Source organism: Scardinius erythrophthalmus (assembly GCF_964197995.2).
Source record: "Scardinius erythrophthalmus genome assembly, chromosome: 23".
NCBI lineage: Eukaryota > Metazoa > Chordata > Actinopteri > Cypriniformes > Leuciscidae > Scardinius > Scardinius erythrophthalmus.
Genome location: NC_138243.1, coordinates 18,681,434 through 18,708,443, shown reverse-complemented (window position 1 = coordinate 18,708,443; position 27,010 = coordinate 18,681,434). Strand labels below are relative to the sequence as shown.

The 27,010-nt window shown below is 36.8% G+C and overlaps 3 protein-coding genes across 11 annotated transcripts in view; all 3 read left to right on the top strand.

Annotated features, from left to right (window-relative positions):
* The window catches only part of bbx (BBX high mobility group box domain containing), a 33,248-nt gene extending 25,315 nt beyond the window's left edge, over window positions 1–7,933 (top strand). For 3 of the 8 annotated variants that reach the window (XM_081353762.1, XM_081353761.1, XM_081353763.1), the window contains exons 11-18: window positions 1,496–2,354; window positions 2,753–2,891; window positions 3,746–3,894; window positions 4,082–4,171; window positions 4,545–4,733; window positions 5,806–5,862; window positions 6,738–6,933; window positions 7,019–7,933. In XM_081353762.1, coding sequence (XP_081209888.1) covers window positions 1,496–2,354; window positions 2,753–2,891; window positions 3,746–3,894; window positions 4,082–4,171; window positions 4,545–4,733; window positions 5,806–5,862; window positions 6,738–6,933; window positions 7,019–7,100 — 1,761 coding nt within the window. In that variant the 3' untranslated portion in view covers window positions 7,101–7,933. The remainder of the gene's footprint in view (window positions 1–1,495; window positions 2,355–2,752; window positions 2,892–3,745; window positions 3,895–4,081; window positions 4,172–4,544; window positions 4,734–5,805; window positions 5,863–6,737; window positions 6,934–7,018) is intronic. The other 5 variants (XM_081353765.1, XM_081353767.1, XM_081353764.1 and 2 more) reach the window with 3 other exon arrangements.
* An 8,113-nt stretch (window positions 7,934–16,046) lies between these two features.
* LOC308683650 (uncharacterized protein) lies at window positions 16,047–17,974 on the top strand. Its single transcript, XM_081354193.1, has 5 exons — window positions 16,047–16,242; window positions 16,491–16,799; window positions 16,903–17,172; window positions 17,336–17,428; window positions 17,656–17,974. Exons 1-5 carry the CDS (start codon window positions 16,179–16,181, stop codon window positions 17,691–17,693), a joined length of 774 nt encoding a protein of 257 aa, XP_081210319.1. The 5' UTR covers window positions 16,047–16,178; the 3' UTR covers window positions 17,694–17,974.
* Window positions 17,975–20,297: 2,323 nt separating this feature from the next.
* Window positions 20,298–26,426, top strand: LOC308683540 (uncharacterized protein). Of its 2 annotated transcripts, XR_014029257.1 has the most exons (6): window positions 20,506–20,657; window positions 21,334–21,642; window positions 21,746–22,027; window positions 23,319–23,402; window positions 24,434–24,533; window positions 25,439–26,420. XR_014029257.1 is itself a non-coding variant. In XM_081354019.1 (5 exons), the coding sequence occupies exons 1-5, from the start codon at window positions 20,594–20,596 to the stop codon at window positions 25,570–25,572; spliced, it is 873 nt and encodes a 290-aa protein (XP_081210145.1). In that variant the 5' UTR covers window positions 20,298–20,593; the 3' UTR covers window positions 25,573–26,426. The 2 variants fall into 2 exon arrangements, 1 of the variants encoding a protein (XP_081210145.1); XM_081354019.1 differs by lacking the exon at window positions 24,434–24,533 and having other exon boundaries at window positions 20,298–20,657; window positions 25,439–26,426.
* Window positions 26,427–27,010: the final 584 nt, after the last annotated feature.

Sequence of the window (27,010 nt, the reverse complement as noted above, 5' to 3'; positions counted from 1 at the left end):
TGCAACCATCCATTTTATCAGAATGTTCTAAAATAACTTGAAACAACAGATTGCTTAATTTGTATACTTCTCCTTTAATAAATGTATGGTTATTTATAAAAAAAATTTTTTTATTGATTTTATTTTCCAAATTGAAATTATATTTAGATTTTAAATCTATATTATTTTAAAATATTATTTAATTATTATAATTTTTTACTTCTATTTTTCTATTTTAAAGTAAACAATACACCAGTTGAACACTTGTATTAAAAACCATTTGATGAAAAGGAGTTAAAATATCTTTCAGTACCATATTTAAAGTACCATGATTAAATTTATTTTATATTATAATTTTATTATTAAAGCAGGTACAAATTATACCATTTGAGCAAGTAAAAAAAAAAAAAAGATTTTAAAGGAGAACTCCGGTCAATTTTAACATTGAGCTCATTTTTTTGTACATTTGGAGTGCTGTCAATACAGAGAACAACAACAAAAATCGGTGTTGCCTATACCGAGTTATTCTATTTTTAAAATTTGCACCCTATTGACTTCAATGGGGCAAGTAGTAAGCCTGCTTTTTAGCCTCTTAACATCCTTTAAGTGTCATTACAAGTGCACAGAAAGTGTGAGTGATTCCTTCCGAGTGAACACGGGTGAATCTGACTGCAGTAGATGTTAGAGATATTAATAAAAATGAAGTTAATTCAGCCAGCGCTCATACCTCTGTTTACATCCTGTTTTCGGTGGAAGGCCATAGTAATCGATTGTCGAGTTCACGCGCATGATCATAGGCACTAAACCTATGCGCGACAATCGATTACTATGGCCTTCCACCGAAAACAGAATGTAAACAGAGGTATGAGCGCTGGCTGAATTAACTTCATTTTTATTAATATCTCTAACATCTACTGCAGTCAGATTCACCCGTGTTCACTCGGAAGGAATCACTCACATTTTCTGTGCACTTGTAATGACACTTAAAGGATGTTAAGAGGCTAAAAAGCAGGCTTACTACTTGCCCCATTGAAGTCAATAGGGTGCAAATTTTAAAAATAGAATAACTCGGTGTAGGTAACACCGATTTTTGTCGTTGTTCTCTGTATTGACAGCACTCCAAATGTACAAAAAAATGAGCTCAATGTTAAAATTGACCGGAGTTCTCCTTTAAGGATTTGCTGAAAATGAGTGTTATATCTTATGAAAATAATTTTCTTATTTTACGCATGTTTAAAATACTGAATAGGAATTTAATTTGTGATAATGTAGAAACTACTTTTCATCATTCAGAAATGACTAATAGATCAAATTAAAGGCCCTACATTTTTTCCCAATTTAATAAGCTAAGTTTCACTTAGCAACAAGTCACATTATGAGTAAAATGAGGAACGGCCTTCTTCAGGCAGCTGATATGTTGCATGATATCTAATAGCCTGTAAGACATGAATATCCATGCCAGAGGTAATTTGTATCACAAAGCTCCATAACCTGATGTCTTTCTTTGTTTATATAGATGTGTTTGGCCTCTGAGGCTGAGAAGATAGAAGCTCGATCCTCCCAGCCCTCTGGTGGTTCCTCCTCTCTCTGTGCTCAGCACAGCTCAGTTAGCACAGCCATCCCAGACCACGAAGAGCAGCGGGACGCTCCAGAACTTCCTCTCACCACATCTTCATCCTCTACCTCCGGCTCCACCACATCCTCCCCTACTGACGCCATCCCATCTGACATCAGCCCTAGTAAGAAGAAGAAGAAAAAGAAGAAAGAAAATAAAGAGTCTGATGAAAATCCTCCATCGCCCAAAAAGGCGAAGAAGCGCCAGTCGTCTGAGTCGGATCTGGACAGCGTAATGTTCACCATTGAAGCGGTCGCAAAAGGTACTTGGGGCTCAGAAGAGACACCCAAGAAGAAAGCTCGTCCCTCAGAGAGTGAAAGCAGCCCCTCTACGGACCAATCTCCATCTGTGAAGAAGAAAAAGTCTAAACCGAAAAAACAGCTTAAGTTAAAAGACGACGCCACAGAAGAAGAGGAAGAAGGGGACGAAGAGGCTAATAAGCCACAGGATGTAGAGATGAAAACTGAGGAAGCTCCTTTGACCCCTAAAGCTGAGTGTGAGAATGAACCAGACTTGGAGGTGGAGCCCCCTAGTGGCGTGGAGGACATGGAACCACACTGTTCTCCTCTGCAGCCGACAGAACTGGAGGAGAAAGACACAGACACCAAACCACCTCAAACCACACAGGAAGATAAAGACCTGGAGGTTAAGCCGGAGAATTGTGGGTCCAGGAAGTCTGAGCGAAGCTGTAAAGGAGCGCTTTATAAGACTCTGGTGTCCGAAGGGATGCTCACATCACTGAGAGCAAATGTTGACAGAGGTAACGTGCTCACACACTCCTCCCACAGGTTCTTTTCCTGTTAGTTGATTATGTCGTACTTAGACTGGATTTGAAACTCATGACCCACTAGTTTCAGCTGATCATGTGGAGCAAATAGTAGCATGGAAAAAAAATACTTCCTTAACATATTTATCGCCCACATGTTATTCTGCAGAAATGACAACACTAAAAAAAAAAAGTGTTTAAATAGTGTTTTCCGAGTTCCGTTTCATTGACTTCTTTGAAATTTGTTACATTTATCTCATACTGAATATCATTTAGAATTTTCAGTTAATGTGGTTCAGTTGGCCATTATCTCATCTTATATTTAAACTAAAAACATTTGATTTGACAGTGAATGCAAAATGTGCTGTTTGGGCTGCTGGTCTGTTTTCTAGGGAAAAGAGGTTCCATGCGAGGCAGTGTGTCCGATCACGAGGGCGGCTGGAATGATGAAAGCTGGGGATTTTCTCAAGCTGCTACCAGCAACCCAAAAAAGCTCAAGAAGTCCAAGTCTAAAGAGGAAACCGCCCCGGGGTGAGCTGTACTTTCTCCCATCACAGCACTGATTCTGCTTGGAAATAGTGATTATTCTCCTGCAGAGGAGTTTTTCGATTGGGTCTGCAACTAACAACTATTTTGATTAATGGAATTTTTTTCCAGATTAATGTAAATGGGTTAAGACATGCTTTTTTTGGCGTTAAATATTGGCACAAATACCAGTCAACTGACTACCGCAAACCTTAGTGAATCACGTTGCTTGATTTATTTAAATACTCTCCTCTCATAAATGTTGCGTATGAAAGGGAAACTCCTACAAATGCATATGCAATACCATCAGTCGCAAAAATAACCGTGTCCGCACCATTTCACCGCTAATTTCTCACTGTATGTCTTTACTAAATCCTGACAGTAGGTTTTTAATGCCAAAAGAGGGTTTGCGCTGGTGCAAGCTGTTAGTAAATCTGGCACAAAATAATTACAAATTTAAATTTTTTTGTGATTTTATTGATTAGTTGCAGCCTTGTTCACCATTGACTATAGATTGATTGTCAATGATATTGGTTGAATCAGTACATTTGATGATGGTCTTCTTTTTTAATCAGGTTAATTATCTAAAAATATTTGAAACATCTTTTTTCTGTGGTTTAGGATAGCTTGGTAACTAGATAGTCTAAGGAATTTTGCACATTTCACTCATACTCATATTTGCCATTCCATGATCATAGTATTCAGAGTATCATAGTTTGTCAAAGTAAAAGTGTTTAAGAACATTCCATCGTGTTTCACTGTGCAAGATTGAAGTCAGTTTGTCTATAAGACTCCAGAAGAATCCAGGTGAGCAGATTTTGCACAGATTGCTAATGTTTTTCTGTGTATAAAACTCTCAGACTAGGAAAGCTTGAGGAGGAGTTCGAGAAAAAGTTCAACAGCTTACCGCAGTACAGCCCCCTGACATTTGACAAAAAGAGTGTGTCTGTCACCAAGAAGAAAAAAAGCAGTACATCCAGCCCTCCTGAACCACCCAAACCTTGCAAGGGTGAGTGCGCTGCATGCATGGAAACTAACTAATCCTCCTGGCCCACCACACTCATTTCCTCATTTGCTTACTTTATTAGGAAGTAGTCATCTCATGTTCAGAATGACATGACTTCCACCTAACATAGCATGCTGTGTTGTTTTTTTGTTTTGTTTTTTGTTTTCTGTTTTATTGCTTTTGAAATTAGGTTCATCTTCATCTCAGAAAAAGACCTTATTCCACAAGATAGTGAACAAGTACAAACACAGGAAGGAGAAATCCAGTGCCGCAGACAAAGGTGACAGCCATTAGAAACTGTTCTGAAATCAGCTTCATTCTCTGTTCAGACAGCAAGAGTGTGTGCACGAGTGTTGGAAACTCTGCCTGCGTGGTTCTGGTTGTTGTTTGTCCGTGGTTTTGCCCAGTGTGTCTCAGCATTTCCTGCCGCATAGCAGGGAACGCTGTCATATCTAGGTCACAGTACACTCTTAGTTATCTTAAAGGGGCACATGTGTAACAGTTATTTAAATACTTTGATGTAGCCTGTTGTGGTGTAGTACAAGTGGTACAAGCTAAATGAAATATAGTATCCTAAAGAACCAATTATTGACAGGATGTCTGCATTAGGACTTCCAGGTCTCAGTCTTGACATATTTCACGTGTTCTTTTAGACGTCGCCACACCTGACCCCATGGTTACAGAATCGAGTCCAGTGAAGTCGGGCAGTCCGTGTGTGTCTCCCTCTCCTGAACCCCAGAAGGTTCTGGACACACCTGTGGGCAGTCAGAAAAGGAAGGCCAGGAAGAGTAAAATCACACACTTGGTGCGAACGGCCGATGGACGAGTGTCTCCTGCTGAGGGTGAGCCGAACCATAGTTTCCTGTTACTGTCTCATTTATGATTTCTTAACAGATAACTCCTTTAAGAAACACCCTGCACCAATTTTTTTCAATGAACGCTACTGTTCAAAAGTTTGTTTTGTGCTAATTGAGGCTGCATTTATTTGATAAAAAATACAGTAATATTGTTAGATTATAAAAAATATAACACATCATTTACATTATAAAATATGTTATTTTATGTCAATTATTCCTGTGATGGCAATTACTCCAGTCTTCAGTGTCACATGATTCTTAACAATAAATATCGTTTCTTCTTATTATTATTATGCTGCATTTTTTCAGGGCTCTTTGAAGAATAGAAAGTTCAAAAGAACTGCATTTATTTGAAATAGAAATCTTTTGTAACATAAATGTCTTTATAGTCAATTATTATTGTTGTTGTATCTGCCTATACATTAGCTACTAATGCCATTTTAGAAATGCGCTATTTGCAGATATACACTCACCTAAAGGATTATTAGGAACACCATACTAATACTGTGTTTGACCCCCTTTCACCTTCAGAACTGCCTTAATTCTACGTGGCATTGATTCAACAAGGTGCTGAAAGCATTCTTTAGAAATGTTGGCCCATATTGATAGGATAGCATTGTGCAGTTGATGGAGATTTGTGGGATGCACATCCAGGGCACGAAGCTCCCGTTCCACCACATCCCAAAGATGCTCTGTTGGGTTGAGATCTGGTGACTGTGGGGGCCATTTTAGTACAGTGAACTCATTGTCATGTTCAAGAAACCAATTTGAAATGATTCGAGCTTTGTGACATGGTGCATTATCCTGCTGGAAGTAGCCATCAGAGTATGGGTACATGGTGGTTATAAAGGGATGGACATGGTCAGAGACAATGATCAGGTAGGCCGTGGCATTTAAACCCAATTGGCACTAAGGGGCCTAAAGTGTGCCAAGAAAACATTCCCCACACCATTACAACACCACCACCAGCCTGCACAGTGGTAACAGGGCATGATGGATCCATGTTCTCATTCTGTTTACGCCAAATTCTGACTCTACCATCTGAATGTCTCAACAGAAATCGAGACTCATCAGACCAGGCAACATTTTTCCAGTCTTCAACTGTCCAATTTTGGTGAGCCCGTGCAAATTGTAGCCTCTTTTTCCTATTTGTAGTGGAGATGAGTGGTACCCGGTGGGGTCTTCTGCTGTTGTAGCCCATCCGCCTTAAGGTTGTGCGTGTTGTGGCTTCACAAATGCTTTGCTGCATACCTCGGTTGTTACGAGTGGTTATTTCAGTCAAAGTTGCTCTTCTATCAGCTTGAATCAGTCGGCCCATTCTCCTCTGACCTCTAGCATTAACAAGGCATTTTCGCCCACAGGACTGCCACATACTGGATGTTTTTCCCTTTTCACACCATTCTTTGTAAACCCTAGAAATGGTTGTGCGTGAAAATCCCAGTAACTGAGCAGATTGTGAAATACTCAGACCGGCCCGTCTGGCACCAACAACCATGCCACGCTCAAAATAGCTTAAATCACCTTTCTTTCCCATTCTGACATTCAGTTTGGAGTTCAGGAGATTGTCTTGACCAGGACCACACCCCTAAATGCATTGAAGCAACTGCCATGTGATTGGTTGATTAGATAATTGCATTAATGAGAAATTGAACAGGTGTTCCTAATAATCCTTTAGGTGAGTGTATTTGTCACATATGTATACCGCAACCAAAAGCGTCCAATAATAGAAGGTTACTAAGATAAAATGATCCACAGTAATCTAGCCACATCATCTCAACATGATGCAACTTTCTCAGTTAGAAAAAAATAGCTTGTTTATGCCATTTCTATATGACTGGATTCTTCATATCATGTGACATGTGAGTGTGCATCTCTGAAAACATACTTGAATTGTTAGTCTATGCTGTCCTGCCAACAAAAGAAGATTGGGGGGAGGGGGGAGCATATTTGTATAAAAGTCTAAAATTCTTTTATTTTTCTCTGTTGCAGCAGAAGACAAATCCAAGGATCAGACCAAGAATCAGGATGAAAAGCCATTCACTCAAGAGACATTATGCAATAGCGGGGTCTGCTACAATGACCCCAGATCAGCGGAAGTGGACGCGCCAGATACATCCGGTGGCCTCCCGGCCTTCTTCAGCTTAGCTGCTCTCGCTGAGGTTGCAGCCATGGAGAACGTGCACAGGTAGATGGGACACCCTGCAAACTCATGGGCGTGATGGTGTGTGTGTGTGTGTGTGTTGATGATAAAGCCTGCGTGTTTGTTCCAGAGCCCAGCGTGCTGTGAGCATCCCCACTGAAGGTCAAGTGAAGGACATGGCTCCTGTGCTGATTTCCTGCGCGGACCAGTGAGGCCTCAGCCTGGCTCGGGACGGGTTTAGTCCGGACTGGGCTTATGTACAGACATGCTGGGGCCTTATTCTTGACTCTCGGCCCCTGACGCCGAGGATTTAGAGCGAACGAGAGCGAGAGAGACTGGAAAGGGATGAGGGAAGCTTTGAGACGGATGAAGATGTTTTATCCCAGAAGCCTTCACCTTACACCCAACCCCACCCACCCTCCCTCCCTCTCTCCCACCCCCTCAGGGCCCTGGGGGAGCCAATTCTGGTCCCTAAGCCTGTTTCCTCTGGTGGCTCCGGACCAGTTATCTGATTTTTACAATCTGCAAGAAATGGCTACTATTTAAGGTCAAGTTTTGCCTACAAAAAGTGCATTTGAAGCAAGTGCTCCCTCTTTGTCTTTCTCTATCTTTCTCGTTTCTGTTCCTGGTTAGCTTCATTGCACAAACGTCTTTTTCACCCAGCAGTGTACATCTTCTCTCGATCAGAGGAACGTTTTGTGGCTTCCTGCCCCCTTTTACTGCTCTGAATCTTATGAAGAGAGAGAGAATGAGTGTTTTCAGACTGCTCAACCTCAGCCTCATACCTCACAAACCTGTTCAGATTGTTTCTCTGCACAGAAGCACCACCTTCACCTTCACAATGCACAGTCAATGCCTAGATGCCTCTTTATTTCAAGCAATGACCCTCAATGTGTCTGGTGCCTCTACAGATGAGAGTCAGTCAGAGATAAACCACCTGTTATTCTCTCACAAACAGCAGCGCTATGTGGGAAGCCAGGTGTTTGCACAAGACGCGCTGCGGTTGCAGGCATATCGGCGAGCAGGGTCCAAAATTAGCATTTGTCAGCATTGAATATTATATATATATATATATATATATATATATATATATATATATATATATATATATATATATATATATATATATAATACGCTACAGTTCAAAAGTGTGCGGTCGGTTTTGACAGATCGTATGCTCAGCAAGGATGCATTTGCTTGATCAAAAATACAGTAAAAACGGTAATATTGTGAAATATTATTAAAATTTAAAATAAAATACATTTTGTATTTCAATATATTTTAAAATGTAATTTATTCCTGTGATGCAAAGCTGAATTTTCAGCATCATTATGCCAATCTTCAGTCTCACATGATCCCTCAGAAATCTTTCTAATATGCTGATTTGCTGCCCAAGAAACATTTCTTATTATTATCAATGTTAAGAACAGTTGTACTGCTTAATATTTTTGTGGAAAACGTGATACTTTTTTACTCGATTCTGTGATCAACAGAAAGTTAAAAAGAACATAATTTATTTGAAAGAAGTCCTTTGATCAATTTAATGCAACTTTGCTGAAAAATTATTCATTTCTTTATAAAAATCTTCCTGACCCCAAACTTTTGAAAGGTTGTGTATATTCTAAAAAATAATAACAGTACATATATATTTATAATTTTACCCCGTATTTTTTTATAATGGAAACTAAAGTTTGTTATGAGTAATTCATATTTTTGCCTAGCAATTTTCATTAACCGTTGGCAGTTGTTGCCAAGAGTTAATTTTAGACCTTGCCTACAAGTGTTTCTGACTGAATCACCCAATGGAAAGTCAGTCGAACCTTTTTATATCGTGACACCCCTCTGCGCTCTTCTCTGACATACACAGCTATAAATGAGTTCGTTATCAGAGCAGTATGGCGGTACTTGAATGAAAAGAAATGCATTTTATGTCAATACTTGACCTTACTGCAGTGTGTAGCGTCTTGCTGGCTAATCCAAAAGAGTGCTACTCCTCTCTAATATAGTTTAATAATAGACACTGCACTAATTTTTAGCTATCGTAGACGATGCTTGTAGTTGTCTTTGGCTTTCGTTGTAATAGAGAATTTTGTTTTGTGTTTGTTTTATTCTCAAATTAGCTTTTGTATCATCACTGAGATACTCAGCCCTGGTTTTCTTCTTGTACCTGAGGCTGTAGACGCCATTCCAACTCAAAGTTTTGCTGATTCTGTCCATTCCTCCAAGCACACGGTGGGAGAGAGTTGGAGAGGAAAAGAAAACAGGGTTTGACGTAGAGGAGAAAGGAGTTTTTCTCTCTCTCTCTCTCTCTCTCTCACACTCACACACACACACACCTACCTTGAATTGTGGGAGTCAGCATAGCATATTCTTCTGCAAAGTGCACATCCTGTGTTTAGGCACTTGTGAGTCAGACACCTCCAGGGTCATCTTTAGGTTGTCAAGCCAGATTACCTGCTTTGTATCAGCGACACATTGGAAAAAAATCATGTTATCCGTTTTTGTTTTTTTTGTTTTTTGTCTTGTAAAAATATCAAAATAATTCTTAAAACAAGATCAATTTATCTGAGAAGCAGAATTGTGTAAGATAAGACTTGTATTTATTACCATTGGCTTTTTTTCTTCTTTTTTTTAAAACAAACCTATGGATTTTGTTATACGTATACCGGAAAAGTAAGAAAAATACGATTATTTCAAGATTAGTGTTCAGTGTTCAAGTTCAGTGATTCTTTTGCCAGTTTCATTTTGTTTAGTTATGAGGAAGTTGCGAATCATCATTTACATGATCAAAACCAGCCTTATTATCATTCATTAAAATGTGAGTGCCTAAAAATCTACTGAAACTCTTCGGGAAAGGTTTTATCATGGAGTCATGGAGCTGAATGTGAATGATTCAACTACTTAACAGATTCGTTCAAAAACACAGATTGGTTCAGTTGTCTTTAGCAGTTCTGCTTCTCAAGTAAAATTGTTTTCAGGATGTTTAGATATTTTACAGGAAAACAATATGAATTTTGCAGTGCACATCAGTTCCCTGTGTTCTCGGGCTGGTTCGAACCTCAGACTCTTCTTCCCGAAACCCTCCTGAGGTCGCAGGGAGCCTAGATTAGACAAATGAAGGAATTCTATAAGCCAGATCACAGGTTTAAAAGCCACACACTCTTTCACTGTTACAGTCAAGCTTTTTCAGTTTTAATAAGACGATTGATGTTTTTTTTTTGGCTTTTAGAGTCACCGGTTTTTCTTCTATAAATGATATTGTCTGTGAATTTATGAACTTATAACTAATAAGGTTTTTGTACTCCTTCGAAATACTGTATTTAATTTGTTCTCCCTAGAACACCTTCTGTAGGGCGCTGTTTTTCCTCGCTTCGTTCGTAACATTTCGTTTAGAAACCTCGGCCTTTCCTGAGGTGTGCTCTACTGGATCGAGACTGTTGTCAAAAGCTCATATACAAATATCTGTGTATATATATACCTATGCTTACCTGTTAAGCCAACAAGCACTGATAAAGAATGCAGCGCCTCTAGACGTTTAGTTCCTGCTTACTGACGCGCACGTGCGAGGCAACTGCATTGCCGCATATGGCCTACGTCTGGCGGGCGCGAGATCTGTGTTTGAATGTCCCCTTTTCCTGTTATTTATACAATAGAGGCATTTACTCCAAGCCAAGGGTTTAAACCTCAGTGTATTTTAAGTAATAGAGAGCTTGTAGGCTGTAATTGTGCCTGAGGCAGTCCTAAAACATATTGATGATGTTTACCTGAAAAATCAGGACCTAATCACTTTTATAAGTGTGATTTTATTAAGCTAATTTTATAAATCACCTGTAAGGCCCTTGCTTGTAAAATTTTAAAAGTGTATACTGACGACGCTAAACCTCCTGCTCAGCTGTTTTGAATCAGTTGATTGTCATCATGGACGATTTGAATTGTATCAATCAGTAATCTGATCGTGAATTATCCTCTCTTCTCCTTAGTCGGAGTGGATGCCTTGTTTAATTGTATGCTAATGCTTCCACCCTGACTAAAGGTGCGGTCACATTGCGTGCAAAATTGAGTCATTACTATAAGAATCTGCGTGTCTTTCACTGAATTCGCCATGCTGACCAACAGAAAGCTGCTTGGTTGTGAGCATCTCTTTTTTACACACCAAATTTAGCTAAAATGTCGCTAATGTGACCGCATTGGAAAATGGTCTGTTTCCTCAAAGGACGGTATATCATCATTTACGCTCCTCACCCGAGTCCCATGTTTGTCGTTCACAGGAAGTTACTCTAAGACGTCTTCCCTCGCGCTTAATGCGCCTCGGACGCAATTTTAAGTTCTTCCCGGCGATCAGGAGACGTGTTGCACGCGCGTCGTTCTCTCAGACATTTGCCAAAGAAAAGCGAAAATAGTCTGTAAGGGAAATTTCATGATGCAGAGAGCCAGGCTTTATCCGTCTTCAGGTTTTCAAATGTATTTTATCAGCACAACTAATTCTTCTAATCTTTTCTGACGGTTTTTCCTCTGAATGAACCTGCAGTGAGAGTGGTGTGCAAAATGTTGGCACCTTTTTAATGCCTATTTTAGAAAGACAATATTTGCACCTTAAACCCATACCAAAACAACATCATGTTTTTAAAAGGGATTGTTCACCCAAAAAAAAAATGTAAAGTCTGTCATCACGTGCTCACCCTCGTGTCGTTTCAATATCTGCATGATTTTGAGGAACACAAAAGATGACGTTTAGCGGAATGTTCAGGCTGCACTCAGGCTGCAAAAAAAAAAATGTCATAAAAACACCATAAAAGTGGTTCGTATGACTCTCGTTCAAGTCTTCTGAAGCCATATAATAGTTTTGTGTGGAGAAAAGACTAATTTAAGTCATTACTGCATACTTTTATGGTGCTTTTTTCTGTCATTTTGGGTCACCATTCATTCTTTGTACAGAAAAATGCAATCTCTTTTTGTGGTCTACACAACGAATGAAGTCCTACGGATTTGGAACGACATGACGATGAGAAAAGGGTTCCAGAATTCTATTTTTGTGCGAACTAGCCCCATAAAGATTGATCTCCCCATCTCGCCAGTGTCCCCTCATGATTGTCATTCTTAATCGTAACCTCTCGTGCATATCGTGTGTTTTAAAAATCGTCATTGCTAGCGAGAATTATTATGCGTTGAATGATAACGCGGCTTATTTGAACGTCCCCCGCATGATGCATCTTTAGAATCTGATCCCATCCCATGATGCCCCCGTCATGATCGTTCACCCCACTTTTTTCTATTTAGAAGATGCCTCTTAGCAAAATGCCTCTATGAAACAGAAATTCCTATATTAGCTATAAAGATTATAATATTACCCTTTTGTGCTAGATTGTCTCTTGAATGTAATGGATTTTGTACCTGTATTTTTCTAATTCCAATCCAGTCTTTCTGTATGCGGTGGCTTTATATGGAGGAATTGTAGGCTGCTTCCTTACAGTACCTGAATAATTTGTAAAAACTTCCAGTCATCCTCAAGACACACACCCTGACCTCCGTCATATCTGACATCAAATAACCTTCGCTTTTACGCATTTAGACCTGAAACGTGCAATATCAGCGATCATGGATATCAGTTGCCAAACCTTCCTCGTTTCTCCTTCTCAACTCGTTTCGAGTCTTAATAACCTTAAATATGCACCCCGTCAATGATGAGGATTTTCTCTGCTCTGTACAAGAATGTACGTTCATGGCTTTAGATGCAGTTGTGGCGCCGTCTTTTTAAACGCTTACCCGAGATCCTGTTCTTGATTCCTCTAAGGAGTTTATACTTGTGTGCTTGATCTGATTATTGTCACTAGTACTGTATGATGCAATGTATGGATCTGATTGTTACAGCCCAGTTGTTGATGCAGCCTTGCCTTACTGACCCCCTGCGTAGAGAGAGGGACCCCTTTGCCATTGCCCTTCTCACTGAGTCTTATGTCATAACACTGTCTGCTGACGCAAATGTTATTCTTTAAACACCTATTAAAGTAACATACATATGAATCTGTCTGTTTGCTGTCTTGCTTTCACGTCATGATAGATCTCAAGTTCTAATCTCACAAGAATCCCTTTCGATCAGAAAAAGTTTAGACTATAGATTTTTGATAAGTATAACTAAAACTGTCATTTTAACCATAATTAAGTTATTTGTAAGTGATGCAATATTTTATTCATCAAAATTTTTATTTAGAAATATGAAATAATCATTATACTTTGTTGGTTGAACTTTAATTTGGAAGTTGTGAATAAAATCAAAATATTAATTCAATTTATGATACTTGGTAATAAAATTAACTTACATTTGGGAAAATAATGTGTACTGTTTTATTTATTATATAATAATTATTAAACACATTAATAATAATTATTTGGAATATGAATAAAATTGCTGAATCTTCTACCGGAGTTTGCATTCCGCATTTTACATTCAACAGAAAGTATTTTACGCTAAGTATAGAAAATGTTAGTTTTCAATAAGACTATTGAATGCATGTTGAACACATAACTCACATGTAGATGTTTCATTAACTAAATGTATAGGTCTACTCTGTTTTTATGTAATTGATATCACTAAACAAATATATAAAGCAAATAATGATCTTGTCAACCAAATGTATAAAACCAAACTTTTCAAATAAAATAAAAGCTAAAGGTGTCATGTGACTCATTTAGAATTGTGTATCATAAACATAACGGTAATGATAACCTACATTTAAATAAGCACAATTTATATCAAAGTGAATCTATAGTGTTTGGTCAAAGGAAGGTTTTTCATTTGATCTTTTAAAGTGATCTAGATTATGGGTGGTGGGCACATGGACAGGAAGTTCATCACTCAGAATGTATGCACTATGTAGTGTGCAGAAGTGTCAAGCTAAGCATAGAGTAGCTCAGTTGATATGTTTTTTAAATGGGTTACAAACGTTCTTTTATTTATGACTTTAATTTTACTCCCGCATTCAGGTAAGAGAATTCAGCTCTGTTTACCTTGCCCTTTAATAAAAAGAAGTTTCATATAATGTCCTAGTTGTGACTTATACTGTGTAATAGGCTAAGTATTAACTGACTAATAACAAAATGTTTTTTTTTTTGTTTTTGTTTGTTTTTCTGTCTCGATTTGTTTTAATCCACAGATGCGGAGTTTATCCGAGCAGTTAAAGGAGCGACTGTCCTTCTGCCCAGCCACTCACTACCTGATGACTTTGATCAAGTTTCTGTAAAGTGGGCGAAAAATAGTGCAACTAGCAAAACTATTTGTAAATGGAATATTAATAAAATTACTGGCCCTTCCACCGGACAATGCATTCCTCATGTTACATTCAACAGAACGTCACTAATAATAGAAAATGTTCAATTCAGTGACTCTGGTGATTACAGCTGTAAAACAACAAGAGTAATTCCACCACCATCACATAATCTCAGATGTGAAACTCCAAGTTGAAGGTATTTGCCATTCATAAATTATTTATGTATCTGAACTGTCCACTTGTTGTAGACCATCTTAGATGTCCGTAATAAATATAATTCTTCACTATCTCCACTACAGCTCATCCAGACCTGTCCCTGCAGAAACAGAACAGCAGTAATGACAGCTGTATTCTTCTGCTCTGCTCTCTGGAGGGTCTGAACACTGAGCTGGTGAACTTCACCTGGATTCGAGAGGGTCAAGGGTCACTTAATTCATCCACATCTTATGACATGAACAGTTCGCTGCTTCTGTGTAAACCTGACTGGAGTGATGGAGACACGATCATCTGCCGCGTCAACTACTCAAACACCCGAACACCTCTCAGCATGCACATTACACTTGACTTCAGCAACAAGGGTGAGTGGTTTTAAAATAGGAAAAATACTGTCCATACAGCTGCACTGATTAGAAAATGAAATGCATAAAGAGCACTGTGGGTAATGTGATCATGATGTCTGTGTGTCATGAACATTTTCTGTTTTTTTGTGGGTGGTGCATATAATGTCCCTTATCTTTTAAATTCTAAAAAGTAAATACATTTTTTAATTGTATTGAAAAAAAAAAAAACTATTTTAAGATAGATAAATTGACCATTAAAATTAAAATAAGAAAATATAACTAATATATCAACCCATCTGTCCTCCAGAATCCAGCCAGAACTCTCCAGCGTTTTGTTTGGTCCTTTTCAGCACCTACGTCATCTGCACCGTTTTCATCTGGATGCTGTTCTGCATTTGCAAATGTAAGAAATACTGTGCATTTTGCACATTCAGTAAATGCTAAATCTGACACTATAACTAAAATTCAGTTCCATCCAGGCGTAAAAAGTGTGTAATATTATTAAACAAAAAAGACAGAACCGACAAATCTATCTTTATTGAACATATGGATGGGAAATTAATTTTTATTGGTGAAACATATTATGAGACACAGTTCTTTTAGCTTTGACTGTGTGAGAACTGTGGCTAAATTATGTACGTAACATTCATATCTTGCAGATAAGAGTGTGACCTGCTGCATTGGACCATCGACACAAGAAACTTATTGAATAATTTTGTTTTCATAATTCTGTAAAAAAAAAAAAAAAAATATATATATATATATATATATATATATATATATATATGTATGCATATATGTATATATAGAGAGAGAGTTGAGATCTTTTTTTTTTAATTATCCTTAATTTAATGCATATATTGCATACATAACTCATATGTAGTATGATGTATCATAAACTGCAAACATAGGTCTACATCTCTGTTTTTTTTTTATTCAAAGTAACACTGAACAAACATATAATTCAAATAATTCTCCTGTCACCCAATTGTACAAAAGCAAACTTTTTCAATAAAATAATAGCTGGCTTGCCCTTAAGGAGTGTGAGGCTGATTTATGAAGATACCGTAATGTAAGTTAGTTTGAAGATTGTACATTTACAGTAAATTGTGAAATTTTGTGGTCTTTCCTTCCAGACTGTCGTAATAGTTCGCCTTAACACACAGAGCAAGTTATCTTTTCTTTTTAAACTAGTGTATTCTCTGCCAGGCCACTACAAAACAATATATGTTGGAAGGGTTTCATTCAATAATTCAATAATCTACAATTACTGTAAATAAGCACAATTTGTGTCAAAGCAAATCTCTAAGTGTTTGAATTTGACCAATGTAAGAAGGATTTTTTTTTTCATTTATCTTTAATGATGATCTATTTCAGATTGTGGGTGGGCACATGAACAGGAAGTTCATCACTCAGAATGTGTGCGTATTAGATCAGAAGTGTAAGACACACTGGGCGCATCAACATGTTTTTAAAACGGGCTACAAACTGTCTTTTATTTTTGACTTTGATTTATCTTCCGCATACAGGTAAGAGACTTCAGTTCTGTTTACTTTGCCCTTTTATCTAAATAAAATAAGTTTTATATGTCTCATTTGTGACTTATAATCTGTAACAAGTATTAACTGACTAATAACAAAGATCCCTGTGATAGACTTAATAATTGTGGTCGATTTTCTGTGATACGTATATTTCATAATAAATGTGATTTATTTACTGTATATTTGATGGAAAAATTCTGCTGTTGGTTTACACTGAAATTTGTGTCAATCCACAGATGCGGAGTTTATCCGAGCAGTTAAAGGAGCGACTGTCCTTCTGCCCTGCCACTCACTACCTGATTACAGTGAACAAGTTTCTGTAAAGTGGATAAATAGAGCAACTAGCAAAACTATTTGTGAATGGAAATTTAATACAACTTCTGAATCTTCTACTGGACAATGCCCTCGTTTTAAAATCAACAGAACGTCACTAATAAAAGAAAATGTTCAATTCAGTGACTCTGGTGATTACAGCTGTAAAATAACAAGATTACTTCCACCACCATCAGTGGACAGTATCTCAGATGTGAAACTCCAAGTTGAAGGTGATTGCCATTCATAAATTATTTATATATCTGAACTGTCCACTTGTTGTAGACCATCTTAGATGTCCGTAATAAATATAATTCTTCACTATCTCCACTACAGCTCATCCAGGCCTGTCCCTGCAGAAACAGAACAGCAGTAATGACAGCTGTATTCTTCTGCTCTGCTCTCTGGAGGGTCTGAAACCTGAGCTGGTGAACTTCACCTGGATTCGAGAGGGTCAAGGGTCACTTTATTCATCCACAACTTATGACATGAACAGTTTGCTGCTTCTGTGTATACCTAACTGGAGTGATGGAGACACGATCATCTGCCGCGCCAACTATAGCCAAACCCAAATAATACTCGCCTCAGAGAATGGATCTGACAAAGGTGGGTCATTTAAACTACCTATCACTTTAACCAGGATGAACTAGAGTACAGTGTACCAGTTCAGCAAAGCTGTTCCACTACCTTTATCTCTCAAAAGGAAATATAAAAAATATATAAATCAACCAATCCATCAGGCTAACCTGAGATTCGTCTTTTTTTCCAGAATCAACACTGGACTTTCCTGTTTGTGTGGCCTTTTTCATCACCTTCATCATCGCCATCATCTTCATCTGGATATTGTTCTGCATGTTCAAATGTAAGACCTCCACTGATATCTGCTCTCAAATTCTGACACTATAATAATTATTATATTATATACATAAATTGTGATTTTTACATCTAGAAAAAAAAAAGTGATTCCTTTGGAATCTCTAATCCAGCGTTAATTTAATTTGATTTGAATGTGAATTATAGTTCACAAACCACTGCAAGTTCTTGCAAACAAGTTAAATTATTATGTCTAAAAGACTTGTCATCCTGCAGACAAAACTCTGAGCTGCTGCCGTGGACCCTCGACATGAGAGCATCAGAAGAGTGGAGACACACTAAACTATACATTCCTAAATGATAGTTTACCAATACTTTTCTTATGATCCTAAACTATGCTTACCAAAAAATTATTGCTTCGTGTTTTTGAGAGAATTAACGAGAGATGATTTTCGTTGAAATAAAATAGCGGCTATATGCCTACTTCTGTTTTATGTAATGAGTACACTTATAAATAAATATCTAATATACAAAGAATTTTTTTGTCCACTGATTGTATAAAACCAAACATTTTAAATATAAAAAGGTGTAGTGTGACTTGATGGTCTAAATATGGTGTCCATGAGGGTTGTCCTGGCTCACTTAAATATGGTAGATAGTTCACTTAAAAATGTATTAACTAAGTATTTACTACAACTTTTGCCTGAATAAACCCCTATTTACCGCTTATTAATAGTTGGTAAGGTAGTTGTTAAGTTTAGGAATTGGGTAGGATTAAGGGAAATAGAATATGGTCATGCAGAATAAGGCATAATATGTTGTTTATAAGTACTAGTAAACAGTGTGCATACAATATCATATTAAGCACAATTAATAGCGAAAATTGGACCCTAAACTAAACTGTTACCAAAAATTCTTACATACACCCTCATGTAATTCCATATAAGTTCATTTCTTCTGTGGAACATAAAAGAAGCAACGACCCTGATGTCAGTGCAAAACTGTATGACATTATTTCTTCTGTGGTACATATAAAACAAAATATTTTGAGAAATTATCATTTTTTAAAGGGTCAAAGGTCACCAAAAAACAGTTAAAGAAATGTTAAAGGGTCATGAAACCCCCCTCTTTCAGCTCAAGTCTAGCTCAAAATCTTTTTGAAAAATGCAACTTAAATGGGCGTGGTGGCTGTGAGAAGAAGGGAGGGGGAGTTGGTGTGGTCAAAGCCAGTGGCCAATGCATATCGACCGTCACTGTCAGTGGTAAAACGTGAGGAAATGCTAGATTTTTTATAGCTGGCAAAGTTAAAGTCTAATGAAATACACTGACACCTTATTTTTGTCCTTAAAAAGTAACTGAATGCCCTGCTACACATATTAGCCTACTACAGTAATCATTCTATTTAAAACATATACATGTACATGCATATCGGCCATTATAAAATATATATTTGTTTATATACACTAACACTATAAATGCATATATTTGAAAATAATAAATTTTCTGCTTAAAAAAAAATAAACGTTCCGTAAATAGCCTAGACTACGCGCCCCCTAAACCCACTAAAGATGGACAATGAATGTGACATAAATTTGCACAAACTAAGCATGCGTTGATGTATTATCGAAATATCTACATTTTAATAACGAGTGATTATTTAACAAAAAACAAGTAAAAACGGTCAGGGTTACATTTAGACACAAACACACACACACACACCTCTGAAGCGATAGAAAAGTCCTCGGGACCGCATCACTAGCAAGACGAAACCTGCATTGGTGTACAAGGCTGAAGTCCACCATTCTCCAGTTGAATGGTTGCTACACACACATATAGTTTAGATGTGCCCGTGGTTGATGGCCAACCAACCGCCCGCAGTCAGAGTCCAGCCCTGGCAGCATCGCGGGGAAAGATGCACTGGAACTTTTGCACCATGAAAACAAACGCGCGTCCCATCATTGCCTCTCTCATCTACTACGCGATATCACAGTTTGACATGTCTGTCTTTGGAAAGATCCACGTGGTATCATGATTAATTCAGCTCTGGATTAATTCAGTGAAGTGTCTTCTCATTGGATATGAAGGCTCAGCCTCATTAATAATTATGAGAGAACGATGAGTCATCAACGGACGATCCGTACAGAAAAACGTCACATCCTGTGACGTGGACTCGATGAAGATTTCAAACCCGGAAGACGAAAATAGCCGATACAAACTCAAATTTAACCATTTATATCCTATTATTCAATTTTACAGATTATAACATTGTCTTCTATGGTGTTCAACACACCTACCTCTGTTAAAATCTCAGAAAAATTGGTTTAGGGTTTCATGACCCTTTAAAACACATAACTTATTGATCATATTTTAGTGTTATTGTAGATTCTAATATTGCTGTGAACCATTTTGACAAAATGTAACATTATTAAATCTGCTATGTGATTTACAAGATTTGTAGCCTACAACAGATGGGCGTTTGCGGTCAGGTGTTTGGGGGAGCCATTTTTAAGAGCTGTAAAGTTCAGTTGCACTTTGCTTGGTTTGTTATAAATAACCCTTGTTCCTTTGCATACTAAACTAAAACGACCCTACTATCACACCCACATTCACAAGAAGTTGTGCCTCACTGACACCGTTGCCCCCTTTCATGACGCATCCGTCTGTGGTAGTAGGAGGTGAACACTGAGTATGCAGTGCATATTGTGAAATGTTGTGGTCTCCCTTTCCAGTGTGCTGTAGCGTCTTGCGTATAGTTTTCAATGGAAAGCAGAACAACAGAAAAAGAAAGATAAAAACACACAGCAAACTCCATGTCCTGTACCCCTCCATGTTTAAAAGTAAAATGACTGTTTAAAAAAAAATAAAAAATAAAAAAAAGTTACCTCTTTATTTTACATATTCTCCATGCCATCGAATTCACAACAACAAAGCCATTGAGTCAGAAAGATTTCATTCAAGATAATACAAGCTAGATCCAGTTTTAAAAACAGTCCTTTTCAGAATGGTGTAAAACGATGTGGTGGTAATATTCATTTAAATTAGCAGGATTTTGAGTTAAAGTGAATCTCCGCGTGACTGACCACCGGGAGAAGAATAGATTTAGTTGTTTTTACTTGTGAGATTGTGGGTGGGCGCATGGACAGGAAGTTCATCTCACATCAATCGCTCAGAATGTGTGAGTTGCTGAAGTGTCTCACACGACGAGCACATCGACATGCATCTAAAACGGGTTACAAACCATATTTTATTTTTGATTTTAATTTATCTCCCGCGTACAGGTAAGAAACTTCAGTTATGTTTATTTTGCTCTGTTGTTTAAAGCAAAGAAGTGATCATATTGCTTAATGTCTCAGTTGTGACTCATACTGTCTAAGAAACATTAATTGACTAAAATCAAAAATCTCAGAGATGGACTAAATTAATGCATATTAGATGTGGTGGTGTTTTTTGTGATATATTTTAAAATAATTGTGACATGTGAACTATTTGAAGGGAACTTTCTGCTGTTGGTCACACAAAACAACGTGACCTGCAGTAATAAATGCAGTAACACTTTACAATAAGGTCTCATTTGTTAACATTAGTTAATGCATAAGTAATATATTGCTAATATACAGCTTTTATTAACCTTTATTAATCAGTTAATAAAAATACATTGTCATTTTTTGTTCATGTTACTAGTGCATTAATTAATATGAACAATTACAACTTTTGATTCAAAAAATGTGTACATGTAGAAATTAGCATTAAGATGAATAAATGTTGTAAAAAAATTACTGTTCATTGTTATTTCATGTTAACTACTGTAGTTAACTTTTGTTAAAGTGTTACCGATGCATTTTATATGTAGTAGACTTTCTGTGATGTCTTTCACAATAATTTTTATGAATGTGCTGTATATTTGAAGGGAACATTCTGCTGTTGGTTTACACTGAAATTTGTGTCAATCCACAGATGCGGAGATTATCCGAGCAGTTAAAGGAGCGACTGTCCTTCTTCCCTGCCACTCAATACCTGATGACAGTGAACTAGTTTCTGTAAATTGGATAAATAGATCAACTAACAAAACTATTTGTGAATGGAAATTTAATAAAACTTCTGAATCTTCTACTGGACAATGCCCTCGTTTTAAAATCAACAGAACGTCACTAATAAAAGAAAATGTTCAATTCAGTGACTCTGGTGATTACAGCTGTAAAATAACAAGAGTAATTCCACCACCATCAGTGGACAGTATCTCAGATGTGAAACTCCAAGTTGAAGGTGATTGCCATTCATAAATTATTTATATATCTGAACTGTCCACTTGTTGTAGACCATCTTAGATGTCCGTAATAAATATAATTCTTCACTATCTCCACTACAGCTCATCCAGGCCTGTCCCTGCAGAAACAGAACAGCAGTAATGACAGCTGTATTCTTCTGCTCTGCTCTCTGGAGGGTCTGAAACCTGAGCTGGTGAACTTCACCTGGATTCGAGAGGGTCAAGGGTCACTTAATTCATCCACAACTTATGACATGAACAATAAGCTGCTTCTGTGTAAACCTAACTGGAGTGATGGAGACACGATCATCTGCCGCGCCAACTACTCAAATAACCAAACCCAAACCCAAATAATACTCACCTCAGAGTCTGGATCTGACATAGGTGGGTCATTTAAACTACCTATCACTTTAACCAGGACAAATTTGTAAAATGTTCAATTTACTAAATAGTCAAGTCAGCAAATCTCCACCAACCTTATCGTTTTCAGGCAAACTGCTAGTGGAAACAATGATAAAGCCACATATAAATGAATAAATATTTTTTTTCTGCTTTACAAAGATAAGGATCATATAGAAAAAAAAGGTTCCACTTTTAAGGTACCCATTCTTAAATGAAAATATATTTATTGAGAAGAAAAATGACAAGATAAGTATTATCATCTGAAAAAAAATGTATACAAATGAAGTGACTTTATACTTAAAACAACAACAAAAAAATATCTGCCAATAGGGTAAGCAAAATAAATGTGTTTTTCATTTAAATTAAGTTTATTTTTCTGACCCTGTCGCTGACAGATATTTTTCTTGCTTTAAGAATGAAGTCACTTAATTTCTATAATTTTTTCAGAAAGCACGATTTCATATCTGAAGTTATTTTACTTCTCAAGTAATTGTATCTTGATTTAACCCCGTTATTTGTAAAGGAAAACAAGCCTTAATTATTGAGAAATATTTTTTTCCCTGTGTGTGTAGGCCTGTTTACCTCCAAACTTAAACTGAAACTAAAACATAAAAAAATAAATATATATATAAAAAACTTTTACCTTGAAATACTAAAATAACAAAAACTGAAATAAAAATTAATAAAAACTATACAGGCATATTTAATAAATATATTCAAAATGACAAAACACAACAAAATTGTTACAACTAAAACTAAAATGAAAACAAAATATAAAAATAAAAACTGATTAAAAATGAAAATAAAAGAAAAACTATAATAGTATCTCAATTATACTAAAATACTACTGCCTCCAAATACTTAATGATTTACAGATGCTTTTGATGTTAAGCATTTCTATAAAGGAAAGTCCCACCAAAATGACATAATTAAACGTTTTTTTCCTCGGGAAAAAAATCGCCATGCCTTAAAATAGCTTGGAACTCTACACCCTTGCCTCGTTTTCACCACATAGACTTATAAACAACATTAAAAGCTTGATTTTCATCATAGGGGGGCTTTAAAAATGCAAATGCACACATTTATTCAGTTATAAATAAGTCTGATTTCAAATAGCATTCTGAGTTACAGTAGGAGAGACATTATGATGAAATCTAGCAACCTGACTGGTAAAATATGAGGAGAGATTGTTGCTGTTTTCTTGTTGTCTATGTCAAAAAATCATCGTTCTGATGTGTATGATCTGATCATACCCTGTTTGTGACCATAACAGGTCTTACTTTATACATCGTATGCAGTGCTGCTGCTGCTGCAGGCCTCATCCTCTGCATCATCACCATTGTTATTTTTTGCAAATGTGAGTATGATTATGTTTAACTCTTTAACAATTAATACAACTCAGATTACTTCAATTTGTAGAAACCATTGACTTCAACAGGGGAAAATATTTTTTTAGTAACAGCGACTTCAATAAAAATAAGGAAATTGCATAAAGAATCTTACTTTATTCATGTTACACAATAATGAAAGTTAAGAAATAGTTCAGCAGTTAAAAAAGAACGCAAGAACTTGACATAAATAATTACTATCTTCCTCCCTCTCTTCCAACACCTCTCTATCTCTATACATCAGTATCCTTCCTATGACTGTTTCTACTTTCTGTCACCCTGACATCAAATTCTCAAGAACAGCATTTTTATATTTTCAGAACATCTGAAATAAAAAAAAAGTGAATGAACGTGTCTGTTTGTAGCATATTGTGAACTAAAAACAGCTCAAGGTAAGATGGTTCGCTGGTCCTTGCTGGTTTAATCTAGTTTAGCTGGTTTCCCAGTCTGACCATCTTAACAAAACCCCAGCTGAACAGCTTGACGAGACCAGTTTAACTCAGCTAAGAACAACAAATTAGCTAGTTTTGTATCTTATTTTGAGCAAGGAAGTGAGTAAGACCAAGTTACCACAGTTTAACGATACAAACAACAGTAGCCTATTTATAGTAGTTACATGGAAAAGTGACTAAAGATGTTTTATTAGTCTACTGATGCATTAATAGTCCTCGTGGATCACTAAAACTTGATTTAAATTCGTCCCGACCTCACCAGTACATTGTAAACATATTTTTAGAGACCTCCACTAGATAAACTGTGGTAAATAAACATTTACCACAATTACTGTCAAAAAAGATTTAAAGGAGAACTCCGGTCAATTTTTACATTGAGACCATTTTTTTGTACATTTGGAGTGCTGTCAATACAGAGAACAACGACAAAAATCGGTGTTGCCTACACCGAGTTATTCTATTTTTAAAATTTGCACCCTGTTGACTTCAATGGGGCAATGTTTAAACCTGCTTTTAGCCTCTTAACATCCTTGATGTGTCATTACAAGTGCACAGAAAATGTGAGTGATTCCTTCTGAGTGATCACGAGTGAATCTGACTGTAGATGTGACTACTTTGGACTTCAACCGAAAAACAGGATGTAAACAGGTATTTGCGCTGGCTTAAATAACATCATTTTTATACATATCTTTCACATCTACTGCAGTCAGATTCACTCGTGATCACTCAGAAGGAATCACTCACATTTTCTGTGCTCTTGTAATGACACATCAAGGATGTTAAGAGGCTAAAAGCAGGTTTAGTACTTGCCCTATTGAAGTCAACAGGGTGCAAATTTTTAAAATAGAATAACTCGGTGTAGGTAAAACCGATTTTTGTAGTTGTTCTCTGTATTGACAGCACTCCAAATGTACAATAAAATGAGCTCAATGTTAAAATTGACCAGAGTTCTCCTTTAAGTTCGAAAGGTTTTTATAATTGTACTGTTAAAACAATCATTTTAGTAGATCAAGTAAACAAATGTATACCAAAATTACCATAACGGTTTACATTACGCAAACCACTGTTAAAAATGATTTAGGCCTAAATTGTTTGATTTGATTTTGATTTGATTTATTAAATTATATAAAAAATGCCTTAAACATAAAACAAAAGGCATCAAATACAATCGAGGATAAAAACACAATAAAGTCCAGGACTCATTTCCATCGTGGTCCTCAACACATAACATCAGGACAAGACACTTACATATTGTGTGATAATCAATGACATAACATACTGTACAAACATTTTTTCTTAAATAAGCAAAAATATAAACAGTAACTGGCCCCTGGTTCTATTCCGCTACCCTCTCTAATAACCAGTCTTTTTAGAAGAGTTCATGCTTGAAATCACTTTAATTTGCCGGTCTAACTTGTTCCACTGAACTGCCCCTATATAGGCAATTGTTTCTTTCCCTAACACTGTCTTGAATGCATAAGGTTTATATGTGGAAAGGAACTGTATGTTAATTGTATTTGTATATGTTTTTCTATGTCTGTTTGATTGCGCAGGCAGAAAGCGAGACGAAAATGGATCTATTGTGTTCAGCAATAAAGTCTATGAGAACTTCAGTTTCGCCATGGCCCGCCAGAACACACAGCCCATTGCTAAACCTCAGTCAGAAGAGTGTATTTATGAGAACTAACTGCTGCTGCTTACTTCAGTCTGGAGCTGAGTTTCATTTTAATGACATGGCATCTGACCAGAGGCACTTGTCGCTGTGCTTAGTGACACATCCGTTTGCACATCCGGTCTTCATTGGCATGTGCCAGTGGATAGTACACGTTATAGCGAAACACTGACACCAAGGGGTTGTTTACGATACCGTTTTCAACTAAAAACGTAAAACTTTGTATGCGTTTTGGGTGCTTAAATGGGTTTCAAAGTGTACTTTTTTGATAACGGACTAGTTCACATGGAGAGTTTCCATGTAAACAACAAAAACGCGTATCTCTGAAGACGATGACGGGATGACATGCGTATTACGTGTTCAGTCTATAGTGTTTCATTTCGCCTGGCAGCAGAATATACACCGGCACATGCCAAGGAAGACTGGATGTGTCACTAAGCATAGCGGCATGTGCCATTGGCTTCTGTGCGTCCGATGCCATGTCACTAAATGTTAAAACCGCTACTGGTGATTTATTTAAAGCCAGGTGGGACCAGTTGTTACAAAGGCAGTATCCGTGTTATGTGGTTTTTCTAAGACATTTGAATGTGAAGCAAATGGCCACTTACTGACTTAAAAACTGTAAGGTGGCACTTTTATCTGTGCTTTTGAAGTAACTTTGTTTTCATTATGTTTAGCCTACTAAACTATTAAATGTTGTAAAATAAATTATATGATTATGAACAGGACTTCATATATGTTTTTATAAGATAAAATGCTATGGCATTATTACAATCTCTCTTTGCACTTTTCGTGATGTGACTTTTGGTATGGTATTTGGACTATTGTACTATTTCATTTCTTGTAAATAAATAACACATTATAAAAGTATTTTTGTAGCCTTTACTGTCAAACCAAACTTTGCCGAAAATAATCTCACACTTATTCATTATCTAACACACTACTGTAGGCTATCTCCTATTCTCTGATGAACTCTGGGTTGCAATGAAAAATTATCACTTAATTATGGTCATAGTTTAAGCAAAGGTATCTTCAGCTCTGAGTAAATGTCAGTAGTTGTAAAATGTAAACTTTGCTCTTTTTAGCACAGGGTGCTTGTGGTTGACAAGTAGATTTTACTGTCACATTGCACATGATTAAGACTAATATTAAACATTAAAGGGGTCATAACCTGCACTGTTTTATAATGTTTCATGGGGTGCACTTATAATGTTAGTATGATTTTTACATAAAAATTTGCACACAAAAAGTATTCTCGTCGCTTGATAAACTTATGGTTGAGCCACTGTAGTGACTTGAACTATTTTAAACATTGTCTTTACGAACTTTCTGGGCTGGCAAGTTTCAATAACAGAAGCCTATGGAGGAGTGAAACAGCTCTCAGATTTAATCAAAAATATTTTGTGTTACGAAGATGAACGAAAGTCTTACGGGGTTGGAACAACATGAGGGT

What these genes read in the sequence shown, in the direction of transcription:
- LOC308683650 (XM_081354193.1), top strand. Translation starts at nt 16,179, where the DNA reads ATGTTTTTAAAACGGGCTACAAACTGTCTTTTATTTTTGACTTTGATT. An exon ending in AGAGAATGGATCTGACAAAG is followed by an intron (nt 17,173 to 17,335) that starts GTGGGTCATTTA and finishes CTTTTTTTCCAG; the next exon opens with AATCAACACTGGACTTTCCT. An exon ending in ATTGTTCTGCATGTTCAAAT is followed by an intron (nt 17,429 to 17,655) that starts GTAAGACCTCCA and finishes GTCATCCTGCAG; the next exon opens with ACAAAACTCTGAGCTGCTGC.
- LOC308683540 (XM_081354019.1), top strand. Translation starts at nt 20,594, where the DNA reads ATGCATCTAAAACGGGTTACAAACCATATTTTATTTTTGATTTTAATT. An exon ending in TGTGAAACTCCAAGTTGAAG is followed by an intron (nt 21,643 to 21,745) that starts GTGATTGCCATT and finishes TCTCCACTACAG; the next exon opens with CTCATCCAGGCCTGTCCCTG. An exon ending in CATTGTTATTTTTTGCAAAT is followed by an intron (nt 23,403 to 25,438) that starts GTGAGTATGATT and finishes TTGATTGCGCAG; the next exon opens with GCAGAAAGCGAGACGAAAAT.